This window comes from Canis aureus, chromosome 3, assembly GCF_053574225.1.
Source record: "Canis aureus isolate CA01 chromosome 3, VMU_Caureus_v.1.0, whole genome shotgun sequence".
Classification (NCBI taxonomy): domain Eukaryota; kingdom Metazoa; phylum Chordata; class Mammalia; order Carnivora; family Canidae; genus Canis; species Canis aureus.
In genome coordinates this window covers 64,233,919-64,252,158 of record NC_135613.1, presented here as the reverse complement: position 1 = coordinate 64,252,158, position 18,240 = coordinate 64,233,919, and the positions used below count along the sequence as shown (strand labels likewise).

General features: G+C 38.4%; 1 protein-coding gene across 3 annotated transcripts in view; it reads left to right on the top strand.

Annotated features, from left to right (window-relative positions):
* Nucleotides 1–18,240, top strand: part of CWF19L2 (CWF19 like cell cycle control factor 2) — a 144,466-nt gene that overhangs the window by 20,273 nt on the left and 105,953 nt on the right. For all 3 annotated transcript variants that reach the window (XM_077893314.1, XM_077893313.1, XM_077893315.1), the window contains exon 6: nt 4,788–4,881. In XM_077893314.1, coding sequence (XP_077749440.1) covers nt 4,788–4,881 — 94 coding nt within the window. The remainder of the gene's footprint in view (nt 1–4,787; nt 4,882–18,240) is intronic.

Sequence of the window (18,240 nt, the reverse complement as noted above, 5' to 3'; positions counted from 1 at the left end):
TCTTATGTTTTGTTTATATCCTGTTCAGGCCTGTTCTCTGTATCACATCATAAGGCCTTGGTTGACCTTGGATGTCTTTAACAGACTGAAGTAGTGACCAGTTATTCTTAGAAATACCATTACATAAAACTATCTTCATTTTCCTAAGAAATTGTAATAATTTTTTATCCCTCACCTTTCTAGCTTTGAATTCCAGACTTTCTAATTAACAGTCTTTTCTTACAAACTCTTCTATGAACTTCCCTGGTTCCTTCAAGCCAGCATCTGCTGATCGGCTCACCTGCCTGTGGAGTTCTTGTCTTTTGCACGTGTGTCATCTTTTCCATTTCTGCCAGAGCCCCTCTTCCTAGTTGTAGGTCTTATGCCTTCATATGCGCCTCAGTTGTCCTATCTGTACTGGAGCAGAGTTAATGTGTACGATGAATGGGAGGGTGGTCCCTGGGATGAAGAGTCATATGAGGTTAGATACTAGTAGGTTAGATACTAGTAGGTTTCAGGTTTGCTGTTGCATGGGCAATGCCTGTGACCTCTTCACTTCTCACTCAGCATCCTATGACTGGTGTCAGGGTGATCTTTTCAAAGTACATCTGGGATCATGGTGTGACTCTGCTCAGAAATCTTTGGTGATTCCAGGGAAGGGGAACATTGCTAATGTTTCCTGTCTGGTGGAAGAATCTCCATCAGTGGTATTTTGTGCCACTCTCATTTTTCATTCTGTCCTTGAGGATATGGAGTAAATTTTCTTCTGGAAAATTTGGACAGAATAAACGGGGCATCCTTGGCTTTGCCCTGCATTTCCTACTTATGGAGCTGACTGCTTGCAGGGGCCCTGTGGGGATTTAGGGAGGTGGCCTTGGCTCTGTGCTGGCTCCACCTGGGAGAGCCTGCCTCATTGTGCAGTTCAGTTAACAGGCCCACTTGCTTTTTACTGAAAGAAAAATTCTCTTCCAGGTTAGCCTTCATCAGCAATAAAAGTAATTTTTGTCTTTTGTTTCCTTAAGGTTTTGTTGTATTTCTGAACTTGTTCAGAGCCTGGCAAAAGAGAAAGGTGCCATATTTAGTCTCCTTTGAAGACCCCTTTACCTCCACCCCAGAGCTGCCACAAATAGAGTCCAACACATTGGATTGGACTCTTTCTCTTAGGTAATTTGTACCTAAGCCAGACTACCTTATTTCTCTGCAAATTCCCATCTCTTCATTTTTGTTCATCTGGTTCTTTCTCAGTGAATTCCCTCTTTCTCCATTAAGGCTACATCGTATTTATCCTTTAAGGCCTGACTTGATATGTATCGTGAAATTTTTCTTCTTTAAACTGAACTAAATGGTCCTTGCCTTAAAATCAAATGTTGACTCTGGTAATGGAAGTGGGGATAAAATGAAGATACTGGCAAGAAGTCTAATGATGGTCCTTCACTGAAGCTTGATTTTTATGTCTCATTTGTTTTTCAGGATATCATTTTTTTTGTGTGTTCTAGGATGGTGTTTTTAAAAATGTAGGTCATGTAATTGAGTTATTGCAATCAGCACTTAAAAATATAAAATGTCAGGAGGTATTACATGTAATAAAGACACATTTTGTTTCCTAAAATCTTTGTTTTAGATGCACACACATACAGACATATACAAGAACATACATCCTATCTGTCTTTGGTTGAAGATCACAGAAAAATGTGCAAACACATACTGAAGGCTATGTGTGTGTCCTCTGGGTCTCTTCTGCCTGCACTGTGCCGTGGTCTGTGGACTGTAGCATGGTTCTGTAGACTTAGTCTAGAAGGTTATAGACATGCATGCCAAGTTTCCAGTCTTCTTTTACAAGTGGGGGATGTCCCCACGCCATCCTTGGCTTCCTGTGGCAAGACTGGCTCCAATCCTATTTCACGTGGGCACTCTATTTCTTATCTTACAGAAATTTTTTTAGCCTTTTTTTTTTTTTTTTTTTAAGATTTTATTTATTTATTCATGAGAGACATACAGAGAGAGAGAGAGGCAGAGACACAGGTAGAGGGAGAAGCAAGCTCCATGAAGGGAGCCCGATGTGGGACTCGATCCTGGGTCTCCAGGATCACACCCTGGGCCGAAGGCGGCGCTAAACCTTTGGGCCACCAGGGCTGCCCTTATCTTACAGAAATTGAACCAAGGGCTATCACTTTTTCTTTTTTAAAAGATTTATTTATTTATTTATTTATTTATTTATTTATTTATTTATTTATTTATTTATTTATTTATTTATGATAGACATAGAGAGAGAGAGTGAGAGAGAGGCAGAGACACAGGCAGAGGGAGGAGGAGGCTCCATGCTGGGAGCCTGATGTGGGATTCGATCCCGGGACTTCAGGATCGCGCCCTGGGCCAAAGGCAGGCGCTAAACGGCTGAGCCACCCAGGGATCCCCTGGGGCTATCATTTTTTGCATGCACATAGAGTCCAGTAAGGCCTGTGGTTTCAGTTCAACTTACTGCTTCACATTTCTGTGCTCTTCTGGTCCACAGAGGGGTTTATCTTGTTTTGAACTGAAAGTATGTTGTGTATTTTGTGTATCTTTTCTGTTTGTGCTGAGCTGGGTGGTTGTGATGAGTGATTGGAAGCTGTAGAAGCCATTTTGACTAAAAGGCCTGAGAGTGTTTTAGTAATTGATTTATATTGATATATTTTATTTCTGGTTCCTTCCTTGTAGTCACTATGTAGTCTGTCATCATCTAATTATGCCATACTGCAGTTGTCCATTTCTTGTGGAAATCTAACATTCTAACCCCAAAACATTGGCGTTGTTTGCTGTTTTTCAATAGCACTATTTACAAACAGTGCTCAGCGAAGGTTCTTGTGTGTTTTTTCCCCTGCATGTGAGTGAGGACTTCTTAATGCACATCGAGAAGTGGGATGACTAAGTTAGAAGATACACACCTGTCTTCGTTTGCAAATACTTCAAAGAGATTGTAACAGCACAGACTGCCTCAAAAGTGTAGGTTTCTTTACCACGCTTAGTATCTGTGATTGTCAAACTTTTAGATTCTTGTCATGAGTGAGAAAGGCATTTCATTGTTTTTATATGCTTTTGACTGATTACTGTTCATGTCTTTTTTTTGTCATTCAGATTTCTTATAGAATGAGCTGCTTATGTATTTTGCTTATTTTTCTTCTAGAGTTGTCTTTTTCTTACTGATTGGTGGTAGTTATTTATATATCCAGTCCTTTTACTGTTGTATATTGTCACATAATATCTCACAGTTTGTCTACTCTGTTGTCAAGTGTCCTCCTCAGTGTGTGACTCCAACCTTTTGTGTCCTGTTGAGAAACTGATGTTATCTGTTTGAGTGCACAAGACCACTGGAAGAAATTCCTTGATTATAGAACCTTGGAGGTTTTGTAGTAGTCTAACCAGGGAGGTGACGGGATCTTTTTTGGTAAAAACTAAGAAATCAAATCCTAATGGTTTTGCCTATCCTTCCATGTTAACCTTGAACTTAAATTTTGTTCTTTGAAGATTCTGTATTCTTTTGTCAGCTCACGAATATCTTTTATTTTATTTTTTAAAGATTTATTTATTTATTCATGAGAGACACAGACAGAGACATAGACAGAGGGAGAAGCAGGCCCCTCACAGGGAGCCTGATGAGGGACCTGATCCCAGATCCTGGGATCACGATCTGAGCCGAAGGCGGGAACCCAGCCGCTGAGCCACTCAGGGATCCCTCACAAATGTATTTTAAAAGCTTTTAAAACAATTTTATCCACATTTTTGTTTCCAGCAGTCTGGTTGGCTTATAGTACTAGAAATAACATTTAGCTCTCTTTGTTCTTCTCCATCTAGTTGCTGGAATAGTTTTCTGATTTCCTAAGGTCAAGTCAGATGCCCCTAGTTTGTGGCTCTGCAGCATGCTCTACCTCCATAGCATTCACCTGGACTAGCTTAGTTGTCTCTCTCCCATCTTGGACTGCCTCTGTTCTGATGGCAAGGGCTGCCTGGCTTATTTGTTTGAGCCCCAGTACCTGGCACAGTGCTTGGAACACAGGAGGTGCTTGAACGGTGATGAGGCTACCATCAGCTCTTTCTCAGTCAGAGCCACAGTTGTCGGACCGGATTCCTGCCTCTAATCTTGTTTTTCCTCAGTCTTGTCTCCACTCTTAACCCACTTAGCTCTCTGGGTAGTTCAGAGCCAACTACTTTCATGAGTCACTGTTGCCCCAGCATAAACCCCAACAGCAGTTGGCCTTCATCCCCGATTATTCTACAACCTGATCTCTTATCTGTACTCACTCGTACTTCTAGGTTTTAGAGTATCTGGATAATTTTCAGTTCCTTGGAAGTGCCATGTTTTCCTTTTCCTGTGGGGTTTTATGAACATGCTGTTATTCCTTCTCCCTGGAGCATCTCTGTGCCTTCCTCCCTCACAAGAGAGAATGTGGTTCATTCCTGCTCCTCTTTGGTCTAAGGCTGCATGGATTACCCCCTCTCAGAAGTCTGAGCTTTCAGTGAGAGGGGTTTGAACCCTGTGTGGCTTTTCACTCTGTACTTCGGTCCTCAGAGCACTTGTCAGTGACTTGTGTGTGGTCTCTTTTCCTCACCGTCTCATAAGGCTGCCAGGGCTGAGTTAGGCACATTGACCATTTATTTTATCTTCTGCAGCTAGATTCTGATTCATAATAGGCATGATGTTAATTGACGTGTTATTTTTTGTGAGTTGCAGAAGAATGTGTCTTAATATTTGTCCAAGGTATATTATTTATTAACATATTTTATGGTGAAGTTATTTTTAAATTATAATCTCTGAAAATGTTTCGTTCTAGTCCATACTGCTGGAGAGAGAATTGAATCCATACTGGAAAGATGGTGGGACAGGTCTTCCATCAGAAGACTGTAACGTGTCATCAGTTTCCAAAGGTATCTCTAGATTTTGGTTGTAGCCACACAGGTTTGTCTCATAACTTGGTATTCCTAAGAGAATGACCAAAGTTAGTAGATTGATAATATTTGGTTACTTAAATATTAAGTATTTCTGCTTGGTTCTGTAGTTTTGATTAAGTCCAGAATTCTCTGTGTTTGTTTCTGTATTTGTATAACACTATGAGTTTACTGATTATCTGATGTGGAATCCATATGGCTTCCTGTTGTGAGCACCTATAGGTTATTACTGAAGGTTTAGATAGCAGATGACAAAGCAAATAAAATGTGTGCAGTCTTTTAAGGCCTTATTTTATTTTATTTTATTTTATTTTATTATTTTTTTAAGGCCTTATTTAAATTTAGTACCTGGAAAGATTATTTAAACTTTTATGTTTGGGGGAAAATTGATTAACTGTGTATATTTTTATACTTGATAATGTTTCCATATTTGAGTTTCTGTTTTGAATGGATTAATATAAAGTATGATTCTGTGAGGATATAATATGCTTAGGTTTGTTACAAATTTTATAACAAAATGTCTAAAAGTATTAAGTTTGAGATTTTGTGAAAATAGTGCATAAATATTAAAGATGTGATTTATTTTTGGAGACTTCTATTTTGCCAGCGTTCATAAAATTTGTTATTTACTTTAGGATAGTGTTGTTATTTTCCAACAGATGGAGATAAAATATTTAAGTGTCACATAATCACACTTGCTACCATAACTTGAAAAATATTTATATGCCAATTACATGTTGCACTGACAGGTCCATGAAAAGTTTATTTAACCACAGCTAACCCAGTGCACAGATGATGGCATTGTAAATTATGGTGTTATCTTTTTCTTTTAGTGGTTAATCAGAATATTTTCCTGCGTTTTTTGTTCTTACATTTATTGTTATTTTGGCCATTTATAAAAATTCTTTTTATATTTTATGTGGAGATGTTCCTAGAGCCACCCTGAAGGTTTGTTTATAATTTTCTTTACTGGGTTTGCCAGAGTTATTAATAATTGTAGCTTTTTCTTTATTGCTTTTCAGGATGGGTAAAAATATGTTAGTAACTGTAGTCACACAAGAATCTCTCAGAGATACCTTTTTTAGTACTTAAAAGCAGAAGTTGAGGGCAGTAAGTTAGCTCACTGAACCATTACTGTGTTGAGTTAATTTTGCGATACAAGTCTTTACCACCACTGTTGTCAGAGGACAATCAGAGAACACTTAGAGTCGACAAACTGAATCTTTGGGTATTTGCAGCCAATATTCTCAACTTCTTGAATGTGGAAGATTTAAAGTTGTACTGTAGAAAGTATCTTTCAGCTGGCTGAAACGGCATTTCTAAGACACGAAGAGAAGAATGACCTAATATAAAGCTTTTAGAGAGCCTTTATTCTTTCCCCTTTGTAAACAGGCTATCATCACCTCCCTTTCCCGTGTTATGCTTATTAAGGAAGAAAAATGACAGCTTCTGTTTGTCAGAGGTTCAGATCCCATAGTTGAAACTAAGTTTTATTATTTTTTTTATTTTACTTTTTTATATGTATATTTGTTAATTGGAGTTCGATTTTCCAATATATTGTATAACACCCAGTGCTCGTCCTGTCAAGTGCCCCCCTCAGTGCCCGTCACCCAGTCACCCCATCCTCCCACACACACCCCTTCCACTACCCTTTGTTTGTTTCCCAGAGTTAGGAGTCTCTCATGTTTTGTAACCATTTCTGATTCTTCCCACTCATTTTCTCTCCTTTCCCCTATAATCCCTTTCACTATTTTTTTATATTCCCCATATGAGTGAAACCATATAATGATTGTCCTTCTCCGATTGACTTACTTCACTCAGCATCATACACCCTCCAGTTCCATCCACGTCAAAGCAAATGATGGGTATTTGTCCTTTCTGATGGCTGAGTAATATTCCATTGTATATATAGACCACATCATCTTTATCCATTCATCTTTCAATGGATACCGAGGCTCCTTCCACAGTTTGACTATTGTGGACATTGCTTTATAAACACAGGGGTGCAGGTGTCTCAGTCTTTCACAGCATCTGTATGTTTGGGATAAATCCCCAGAAGTGCAATTGCTGGGTAGTAGGGCAGATCTATTTTTAACTCTTGTAGGAACATCTACACCACACAGTTTTCCAGAGTGGCTGTACCAGTTCACATTCCCACCAACAGTGCAAGAGGGTTCCCCTTTCTCCACATCTTCTCCAACATTTGTGGTTTCCTGTCTTGTTAATTTTCCCCATTCTCACTGGTGTGAGATGGTATCTCATTGTGGTTTTGATTTGTATTCCCTGATGGCAAGTGATGCAGAGCATTTTCTCATGTGCTTGTTGGCCATGTGTATGTCTTCTTTGGTGAAATTTCTGTTCATGTCTTTTGCCCATTTCATGATTGGATAGTTTGTTTCTTTGCTGTTGAGTTTAATAAGATGTTTATAGATCTTGGATACTAGCCCTTTATCTGATATGTCATTTGCAAATATCTTCTCCCATCCTGTAGGTTGTCTTTTACTTTTGTTGACTGTTTCTTTTGCTGTGCAGAAGCTTTTTATCTCAGGTCCCAATAGTTCATTTTTGCTTCTTTTCCTTGCCTTCATGGCTGTATCTTGCAAGAGGTTACTGTGGCCAAGTTCAAAAAGGGTGTTGTAAAAAAAAAAAAAAAAAAGGGTGTTGTCTGTGTTCTTTAGGATTTTTTTTTTTTAAGATTTTATTTATTTGTTCATGAGAGACCCCCACACACACACACACACAGAGACAGAGGGAGAGAGAGAGAGAGGGGCAGAGACACAGGCAGAGGGAGAAGCAGGTTCCATGCTGGGAGCCTGATATGGGATTTGATCCCGGGACTCCAGGATCACGCCCTGGGCCAAAGGCAGGTGCTAAACCACTGAGCCACCCAGGGATCCCTCCTTTAGGATTTTGATGGATTCTTGTCTCACATTTAGATCTTTGATCCATTTTGAGTTTATCTTTTTGTATGGTGTAAGAGAATGGTCCAGTTTCATTCTTCTGCACATAGCTGTCCAATTTTCCCAGCACCATATATTGAAGAGACTGTCCTTTTCCAGTGGATAGTCTTTCTTGCTTTATTGAATATTACTTGACCATAGAGTTGAGGGTCCATTTCTGGGTTCTCTATTCTGTTTCTTTGATCTATGTGTCTGTTTTTGTGCCAGTACCACACTGTCTTGATGATCACAGCTTTGTAGTACAATCTGAAATCTGGCATTGTGATGGCCTTGGCTCTGGTTTTCTTTTTCAGTATTCCCCTGGCTATTCAGGGTCTTCTCTGATTCCATACAAATCTTAAGGTGATTTGTTCCAACTCTCTGAAGAAAGTGCATGGTATTTTGATAGGGATTGCATTAAATGTGTAAATTGCCCTGGGTAGCATTGACATTTTCACAATATCAATTCTTCCAATCCATGAACATGGACTATTTTTCCATCTCTCTGTGTCTTCCTCAATATATTTCAGAAGTGTTCTGTAGTTTTTAGGGTATAGATCCTTTACCTCTTTGGTTAGGTTTATTCCTAGGTATCTTATGCTTTTGGGTGCAATTGTAAATGGGATTGATTCCTTAATTTCTCTTTCTTCAGTTTCATTGTTGCTGTAAAGAAATGCCACTGATTTCTGGGCATTGATTTTGTATCCTGCCACATTGCCAAATTGCTGTATGAGTTCTAGCAATCTTGGGCGGAGTCTTTTGGGTTATCTATGTACAGTATCATGTCATCTGTGAAGAGGGAGAGTTTGACTTCTTCTTTGCCAATTTGAATGCCTTTTATTTCTTTTTGTTGTCTGATGCTGAGGCTAAGACTTCTAGTACTATGTTGAATAGCAGTGGTGAGAGTGGACATCTCTTTCGTGGTTCTGATCTTAGGGAAAGGCTCTCAGTTTTTCCCCATTGAGAATGATATTTGCTGTGGGCTTTTCGTAGATGGCTTTTAAGATGTTGAGGAATGTTCCCTCTATCCCTACACTCTGAAGAGTTTTGATCAGGAATGGATGCTGTATTTTATCAAGTGCTTTCTCTGCATCTATTGAGAGGATCATATGGTTCTTGTTTTTTCTCTTGTTGATATGATCTATCACATTGATTGCTTTATGGGTGTTGAACCAGCCTTGCATCCCGGGGATAAATCCCATGTGGTCATGGTGAATAATCTTCTTAATGTACCGTTGGATCCTATTGGCTAGTATCTTGTTGAGAATTTTTGCATCCATGTTCATCAGGGATATTGGTCTATAATTCTCCTTTTTGGTGGGTCTTTGGTTTTTGGAATTAAGGTGATGCTGGCCTCATAGAATGAGTTTGGAAGTATTCTGTCCCTTTCTATCCTTCGGAACAGCTTTAGTAGAATAGATATTGTTTCTTCCTTAAACATTCGATAGAATTCCCCTGGGAAACCATCTGGCCCTGTACTTTTGTGTCTTGGGAGGTTTTTGATGACTGCTTCAATTTCCTCCCTGGTTATTGGCCTGTTCAGGTTTTCTATTTCTTCCTGTTCCAGTTTTGGTAGTTTGTGGTCCAGAAATGTGTCCATTTCTTCTAGATTGCCTAATTTAGTGGCATATAGCTGTTCATAATATGTTTTTAAAATCGTTTGTATTTCCTTGGTATTGGTTGTGATCTCTCCTCTTTCATTCATGATTTTATTAATTTGAGTCTTTTTTCTTTTTAATAAGGCTGGCTAATGGTTTATCTATCTTATTAATTCTTTCAAAGAACCAACTCCTGCTTTTGTTGATCAGTTACACAGTTCTTCTGGTCTCTGTTTCATTGAGTTCTGCTTGAATCTTTATTATCTCTCTTCTTCTGCTTGGTGTATGTTTTTTTTTTTTTTTTTTGGTGTATGTTTTATTTGCTTTTCTTTTCCAGTTCCTTTAGGTGTGAGGTTATTAGCTTGTGTATTTGAGTTTTTTCCAGTTTTTTGAGGGATGCTTGTATTGCAGTGTATTTCCCTCTTAGGACTGCTTTAGCTGTATCCCAAAGATTTTGAACTGTTGTATCTTCATTCTCATTAGTTTCCATGAATCTTTTTAATTCTCTAATTTCTTGGTTGACCCTTTCATCTTTTAGCAGGATGATCTTTAACCTCCTTGTGTTTGAGTTTCTTCCAAATTTCTTGTGATTGAGTTCTAGTTTCAAAGCATTGTGGTCTGAAAATATGCAGGGGACAATCCCAGTCTTTTGGTATTGGTTGAGACCTCATTTGTGACCCAGTGTGTGGTCTATTCTGGAGAAAGTTCCATGTGCACTTGAGAAGAATGTGTATTCAGTTGTGTTCAGGTGCAAAGTTCTGTATATATCTGTGAAATACATCTGATCCAGTGTATCATTTAAAACCCTTATTTCTTTGGTGATGTTGTGGTTAGAAGATGTGTCATTTGCAGAAAGTGCCATGTTGAAGTCTCCTATTATTAGTGTATTATTATCTAAGTATCTTTTTACTTTGGTTATTAATTGATATACTTGGCAGCTCCCACATTGGGAGCTGAATGAATTAAATATTGAATTAAATATTCATGGTTGCTAGGTCCTCATGTTGGATAGACCCTTTAAGCATGATATAGTGTCCCTCTACATTTTTTACCACAGACATTGGGATAAACTTTAATATATCTGATATGAGGATTGCTACTCCAGCTTTCTTTTGAGGAGCATTTGAATGGCAAATGGTTCTCCACCCTTTCATTTTCAGGCTGGAGGTTTCCTTATTAAGCCTAAAATGATTCTCTTTTAGACAGCAAATAGATGGGTCTTGCTTTTTTATCCAGTCCCAAAACTCTCCGTCTTTTGATGGGATCATTTAGCCCATTCACGTTCAGAGTAACTATAGAAAGATATAAATTTAGTGTCATTGTAATACCTATTCAGCCCCCATTTTGTGGATTGTTTCTTTGGTCTTCCTCTTTCTTTTACAAGATCCCCCTTAATATTTCTTGTAGAGCTGGGTTGGTGGTCACATACTCTTGCAGTTTTTGCCTATCTTGGAAGCTCTTTATCTCTCCTTCTATTCTGAATGAGAGCCTTGCTGGATAAAGTACTCTCGGTGTGTGTTTTTCTCATTTATTACCCTGAATATATCCTGCCAGCCCTTTCTGGCCTGCCAGGTCTCTGTGGAGAGGTCTGCTGTTAATCTGATATTTCTCCCCATATAAGTTAACAAACTCTCATCTCTTGTTTCTTTAAGGATTCTCTTTATCTTTGGAATTTTCAAGTTTCACTATTAAATGTCAAGGTGTTGAATGGTTTTTATTGATTTTGTGTGACAGGGAGGAGGGACTTTAATATCTCCTGGATCTGAATGCCCATTTTCCTTCCCAAATTAAGGAAGTTCTCAGCTATGATTTATTCAGATATGCTTTCTGGCCCTTTGTCCCTCTCAGCATTTTCTGGAACCCCAATTGTACATAGATTCTTCCTTCCTAGGCTATCATTTATTTTCCTTAAGCTTTCCTCATGGTCTCTTAATTGTTTTTCTCTTTTTTTCCCTCAGTTTCCTTCCTTGCCATCAACTTGTCTTCTGTGTCACTCACTCTTCTACCCCATTAACCCTAGTTGTTATGACATGTAGTTTGGATTGCATCTCATTTAATTGATTTTTAATTTTGGCCTGTTTAGATCTAAATTCTGCAGTAATGAAGTCTCTAGAATCTTTGAAGCTTTTTTCCAGAGCCACCAGTAGCTTTATAATTGTGCTTCTGAATTGGCTTTCTGACGTCTAATTGTAGTCCATAATCTGTAACTGTGGCAGAGAGTAATGTTTCTGATTCTTTTGTGGTGAGTTCTTCCTTCTAGTCATTTTGCTCAGTGCAGAGTGGCTGCATGAGTGGGCTGAGTCAAGTATATCAACCACGACCTAAGTAAATGTCACCCTAGAGGATTCTTGCTAGAGGTGAAAACCCTTCTCTCTGTAGTGTTCCGAGTATTCTCTCTTTAAGTCTCAGGTGAAATTTGTAGGTGATCAGGATGTTTTGTAAGTTATCTAGGTAAGTTGGTGGGACTAGGTGAGTTGAGGACCTCTACTCTTCTGCCATCTTGCCTGTCTTCCTGAAATTAAGTTTTAAATGATTTGCATTGTTTGGCTGCATATGCAGGCAGTGTAGTCATTCTGTTTAGACCAGAGGTAGGGCTGACATGGTCGGGCACCTAATAGTTAGGAGCTGTGGAACCATACATCACCCAGTGGTCATCATGACAGGTGCACTCCTTCATCCCCATCACCTCTTTCCCCCATTCCCCACCCACCTTCCCTCTGTTGATCATCAGCGTATTCTCTGTAGTTAAGAGTTATAGCTCTAGTTTTTAATTCCTATTTTACAAGAAGAGTTTAAGTAAATTCTTTTAAGTTCATGGCTAGTGAGTATTCAAGCCACAATTTGAATACAAATAGTTTGGCTCTAGAGCCTGCTCACTTCCCAGCATGCTCTTCTGTGCCTTTCATAGATGGAAAGGGTAGTAGTGTACTTTCACCCTTTATTTTATCATACATTTATGTCAATTTTTTTTGAGTAAGTATGCAATTTGTATTTGAAAAAAAAAAATCTATTTAAAACTAGCCAGCTTAATTTGATGTCAACTTCAAGTATTTAATATTCTGCCAAATTGGCACATCCAGAGGTTAAGGAAAATAGCTGTGTAAGGACATAACCCACACACAATAAAAACCCCAGGATGATTCAGTATAGTATTAACTTATTGGTCCCATTCTTTAGCGCTAGAAAATAAGAGTTTTTCTGGTACTGTTTGTTGCCAGTGATTTCACCCTTGCTTATGGAATCAAATTTTGCAACTCAAAAGCATAAAGCAAATCAGAATTTTCTGCCTAAAATATTTTTAGTGGGAAATATCCTTTTTACAATGTAGAATGGAAAGAATAGAAGAAGTCTGCGAGCCCCATCTGAACCTAGTCTGCTATTCTGTGCACCACGCCTGGGCCATATCATCTCTGGATCCTGCCCTTGCCAGCCACTCAGTGGTCTGCTTGCTGCCTCCTAGTCCATTCTCCACAACACAACCATAATGAGGTCCTCAGAAAGTAAGACCAGTCCTGTCGTAGGCCTCCTCCTTTCAGTTCTTAAGGGGTGTCCCATGGTTTCTGGATAAAAACAGCCTTCAGGATGCCAGGAGGCCCTTGGTGTTCTCTGGTCTCTGGCTGCTGGAGCGCCCCCAGCAGACCTTTGTTTATGGGCCTCATGAGGCCTTTGCACAGCTTTCCCTTCCATTACCTAGTTAACTCCTACTTGTCTTTTATTGCCCTGCTGCAGCTTCTTTGGTGGGGCCTTTTCTGACCCCTGCACCAGGCCGTGAGCTGCTGTATGCCGGTAGCTCTGTGTCCCTTGATTTCAGAACCTTTACTGCAGTAGTGATTTCACATGTATTGATGTGCTTATTGGACAGTCTTTATTGAGATTATATGTTCTATGTGGGGAGAGAGTGGCTGTTTTTGCTTATCTTTTTTTTTTTTTAAGATTTTAAAAAATTTATTCATGAGAAACAGAGAGAAGGCAGAGACCTAGGTAGAGGAAGAAGCAGGCTCCATGCAGAGAGCCTGATGTGGGACTTGATCCTGGAACTCTGGGATCATGCCCTGAGCCAAAGGCAGATGCTCAACTGCTGAGCCATCCAGATGTCCCTTTTGCTTACATTTTATCTCTGGCAGTTAGTACGATACTTTTATTAAGTGAATAATATGATAAACTCCTGAGCCAAAATGCTGTGTAAAGCAAAATAGGGAACAACAGCATTTTGGTGAATATTTGGTGTTTTATCATTCCTTTCATTATTACCTGGTTAAGCTCGGTTTAGAAATGAAAAGAGAAGGATAAATTATTATCCAGTTATCTTATTGAATATTACCTGCAGAATATGTATGCACCTGTATTTTACATGAGAAAAAGGTTTCTCAGTCTTCACATAACACGCGCTCCATGTAAGAGTAACAGTAGTCAGCATTAAACACAACTCTATTTTCATAACACAAAGTCATGCGTCTTTATATGAGAGCATTCACAGGATATTACCTCTTAACCTAAAGTTACAGTAAAAGATGTTTTCAGAAATAAGTATTTATGAAATTGACAAGCTATGTAGGTTCTTGAGATAAATAGTGTAAAACCTGGACAATTCACATTGTCTAGAAACCACTTCACAAATCATTTGGAAAATCAGCCTAGAGGTAATCATAATAAAGCACATTTCCCAACCATTCTTTACACTGATCTTGCTTGAGAATTGATCAGATAGCACCTATTCTTGATAGCAGTAGGGCCTGACCCTCCTACTTAGATGTCGATTCTGGATCAGTTTTCTGGTGTAGGCTGGTCATGAGGTACCTTCAGAATCTTCATCAGTGAATTTCAGCAAATATGCATCAACGTTATCTTTTCCTTCAGCACTGCCACTTTCTTCTGAGAAATTGTGAATATCCATCTCAGATATGTTTATTATGGGTTTTTTTTTTTTAAGAGTTAGCACCCATTTTATCACTGGAAAGGCAGAAGTAACCTCTCAAGGCAGCCAGGGCAGCCTGGGTAGAATACAAATGGAAATCAGAGGGAATCCTACAGGAAGTACAGTGTAAGTGCTGCCTTTGAGCAAACCTTCAGTGTCACTTAGGAAGGGAGCTCCCTAAACCACATTATTTGTGATTGGAGAAGAGCAGGGCTGCAGGGGACACCCCCCTCCACCGCCACCAGGTGCACAGTGGGGGGCACTGTGTGACATCAGGTGCATTGGAACTGGGTACACCACTCCGTGTGGGGTCGGGGGGCCAGCACCGTTCTCCACCTGCCTGCCCCTTTCCATAGAAGTTGTCTAAGGGAACTTCACCAGTAACCTTCTTAGTGCCACCACCAGTCACCCCTCGCAGCTTTGCATAGCACTGTCGTCCCTCAGCAGTGCCTTTCCAGCGTCATATGTGATAGAGAACGGTGACCATACCTGTCCTACGTAGGTATTGTGAGCATTTGCTGAGAACGTCTTTTCAGCTCAATATCTGGGATACAGTAAATGCTTAATAATGAAGATGATGTCAAATACTTGTTCTTATGATGAAATGTTTTGGGAAGATTTTATCAACAGGTTTTTTGTGATGATTGAGGTACCATATTTTCAAAAATTAATCTTGTTTTTTTTTCCTTAGAAAAGATTAATTGGACAAGTAACGAAACTGTTCTCAGAATTCATACAGAATTACTTTTACCAATATTCTGGTAATGGGAATATTTGTATAAAGTTTACATGGCACATATACATATAAGCTTATTTTCATAGCATCCATGTGAAGATAGCACTGTAGCTGTTATTGTCCTGAATCTCAAAGGCACTAAGGCTTAGGGCTGCTAGCTAATTTGCTTGTAGTCGTATGAGTGATCCTAGAACCCAGATCTGATGGCTCGTTTAGCTTTAGTGACTTTGGATTCTTTACTACCAGATTGTATTTACTACTATGTAGTTAGTAGAAATTCTTGCCTACAGACCATTCTGATGTATTTCTGTTCTTTCTATGTATATTTTCTATTTTTTGGCTTTCCCTTTTTGAATCTTTTGACTTGGAAGAAACATCACAAGTGGCTTATATCAACTGCCTTATAGTTGAAACAAAGGTCCAAGGAAGTCAGTGACTTGATTAAAATCTTACAACTAATTTGTAGGAACAGCAAGACTGATACTTAGGTCTCCTGATACTTAGCTTATTGTTATTTTTTAAATTATCTATCTTCTGAGAAAAATGGGGAATGTAGCCTGAATTTGTTTAGCTGTATTTTGTGTCTACCAATATAGCCTTTAATTATGATGGGAAGCATATCCCTTTAGTCTGTTACATTTTGGCTTTAGGTATAGGTGTATGTTAAATGTTGTATGTTGGTAAGTTTATTATAATTATTTGATATATCTTTACCTAAGCATAGTGAATAGGGACTATGTTTTATTTATGTTTTTACTTCCTACTAGGTTTAAACATTTTCATATTTGTAGTAAATGTTTACTAAATATTTGTTAGATTGAATTTCATGATGGATGGTACTGCAAATTGTTATTTTTCATTTGCTTTTAAAATGTCTGATGATATTTTGTTTTAAAAATATTGCATTATTGTATCTAATTATAAGATGAATAAGACTATTGAAATAGAAAATATAATTAACTAGAAATGACATTATTATAAATATTTCTAAGATTGTAAATTTTGCTCATAGCTGAATTCACTGAAAATTTTTATTCTTGTTTGATTTCCCTGATAAATGTCAACACAAAAGGATAAAAGTCTTCCTTTTTCTCTGAGATTTTTTTCCTCTGAACTATGTTAATATATTGGTGATTGTTCAGGAAATAATCACTATGCCCATCAGCATTTTTATCAGTTTCATGGATAGCTCTTTGAACTTGTGTAGCTGGGATGTTAACATAGGTATTAATGACAGTAGGTTTCTCTTTGTGTAAATTGAGGATTTAGACTAACTTTGTTCACTGATTGCATTGTTACATAGACTATATAAGAAAATGAGAGCAAGAGCAAAATAAACTTGGGAGAAAAGTGAATCATTGAATTAAGTAGAGATCTAGGTTTTGAAGTACTAAGTACTTTAGGTCTATAAAGAAAGACCAGGGATCCCTGGGTGGCGCAGTGGGATCCCTGGGTGGCGCAGCGGTTTGGCGCCTGCCTTTGGCCCAGGGCGCGATCCTGGAGACCCGGGATCGAATCCCACATCAGGCTCCCGGTGCATGGAGCCTGCTTCTCCCTCTGCCTATGTCTCTGCCTCTCTCTCTCTCTCTCTCTCTCTCTGTGACTATCATAAATAAATTAAAAAAAAAATGAAAAAGAAAGGCCAATGTCTTAGAAGAGATTGCTTAACAAAGAGACTGGAGATTTGAGTGAGACTGCAGTTAATAGATTGAGGAAATCTTTTTTTTCCCTTTAAACTTCTTATTAAAATTCAACTCATGCGGAAAAGTACACAGTCTGAAAAGTACAGACTAATCACGTTCACAAAATCATGTCATCAGCACACATTTTTGAGAAACAGAACATGTTAGCATCCCAGAGGCTCCTTCTGTGGCGTTTGAGGCACTGTGCTCTTGTTGGAAAGGTGGCCACTGTTGTGGTGTCTGGCACCAAGGTCAGTTTTCCTGGAATCATAGAGTGCGTATTGTGTGCCCTTTTGGTGCCTGCTGCCTGTGTTCATGTTTTCACATTCATCCATGTTGTTGTGTATAGGTGTGGTCATTGATTTTCATGCTGTATACTAGTCTGTTTTAGGAATATATCATCATTTATGCTGTATTTCCATTTTTCTTATAGTGAACATTTGGATTATTTTCAAGGCAGGGATTACTGCAGACTTCACTGCAAAGATTCTTATATGTGTCTTTCACAGTCTCTGTGTATTTTTGTTGATGATAGAACTGGGGGTGATACAAAGCAATCATATTTTTAGACAAGGAAAATCAGGAACAGAGTTTTGACTTAAGTGATTAGATTTCTTTATGCACATCAAAAGTGTTATGTATGTAGAAGGAAATACAAGCAGCTTAATAAAGTTTAGAGGCATTCAGATTTTCATAGTTGGTAATAATGACTGCATAGAATAATTTGTTTTATATACATTTCCGTATTATCATCTGTGATTTCCTTATTTGTTTTTTGTGCTGGATCTGAGGTAGCTTTTTCCCTGCTGTTTGTATACTCTTATTCTTTATTTATGGGAATGCCCTGCCTCCTCTTATCTTTGTTTATAGAAATCCAACTCATTATTTTAAGCCTGATCTGTAAAATTTTCCCTGACCACCTATTTAGAAATAACTCCTTTCTCATTTTTCTGTAATTACTTCTATCTTTATTTTTGTTACATATTATACTTATTATTTTTGTACTCATCCTCATACTCTTGGATTGCAGTTGTTTTTGAGTATAGTTTTATTTATTTTTGCCTTCCTCAGTCCCTAAAATCTGTACCTTGCATATATAGCTATATAAACAATATGTTGAGGGGCACCTGGATGGCACAGATTAAGTCTCTGACTCCTGGTTTCAGCTCAGGTCATGATCTCGGCATCCTGAGATTGAACCCCGTGTCAGGCTCTGTGCTTAGCATGGAGTCCGCTTGAGATTCTCTTTTTCTCCCTCTCTCTGCCCCTCCTGTTCATGCTTTCTCTCTCTGTCAAATAAATAAACCTTTTTTTAAAAATAAAAAAAATAATATATTGAATTTTATTTTTTTAACCTGTTGAATTTTAAGTGTCCTCATGGTTCTTAATGTCCAAGAAAAAATATCTAATTTATACTTTAGAAATTATTACAGAAGTAATAAATATTGATTTTATTATAACCACATGA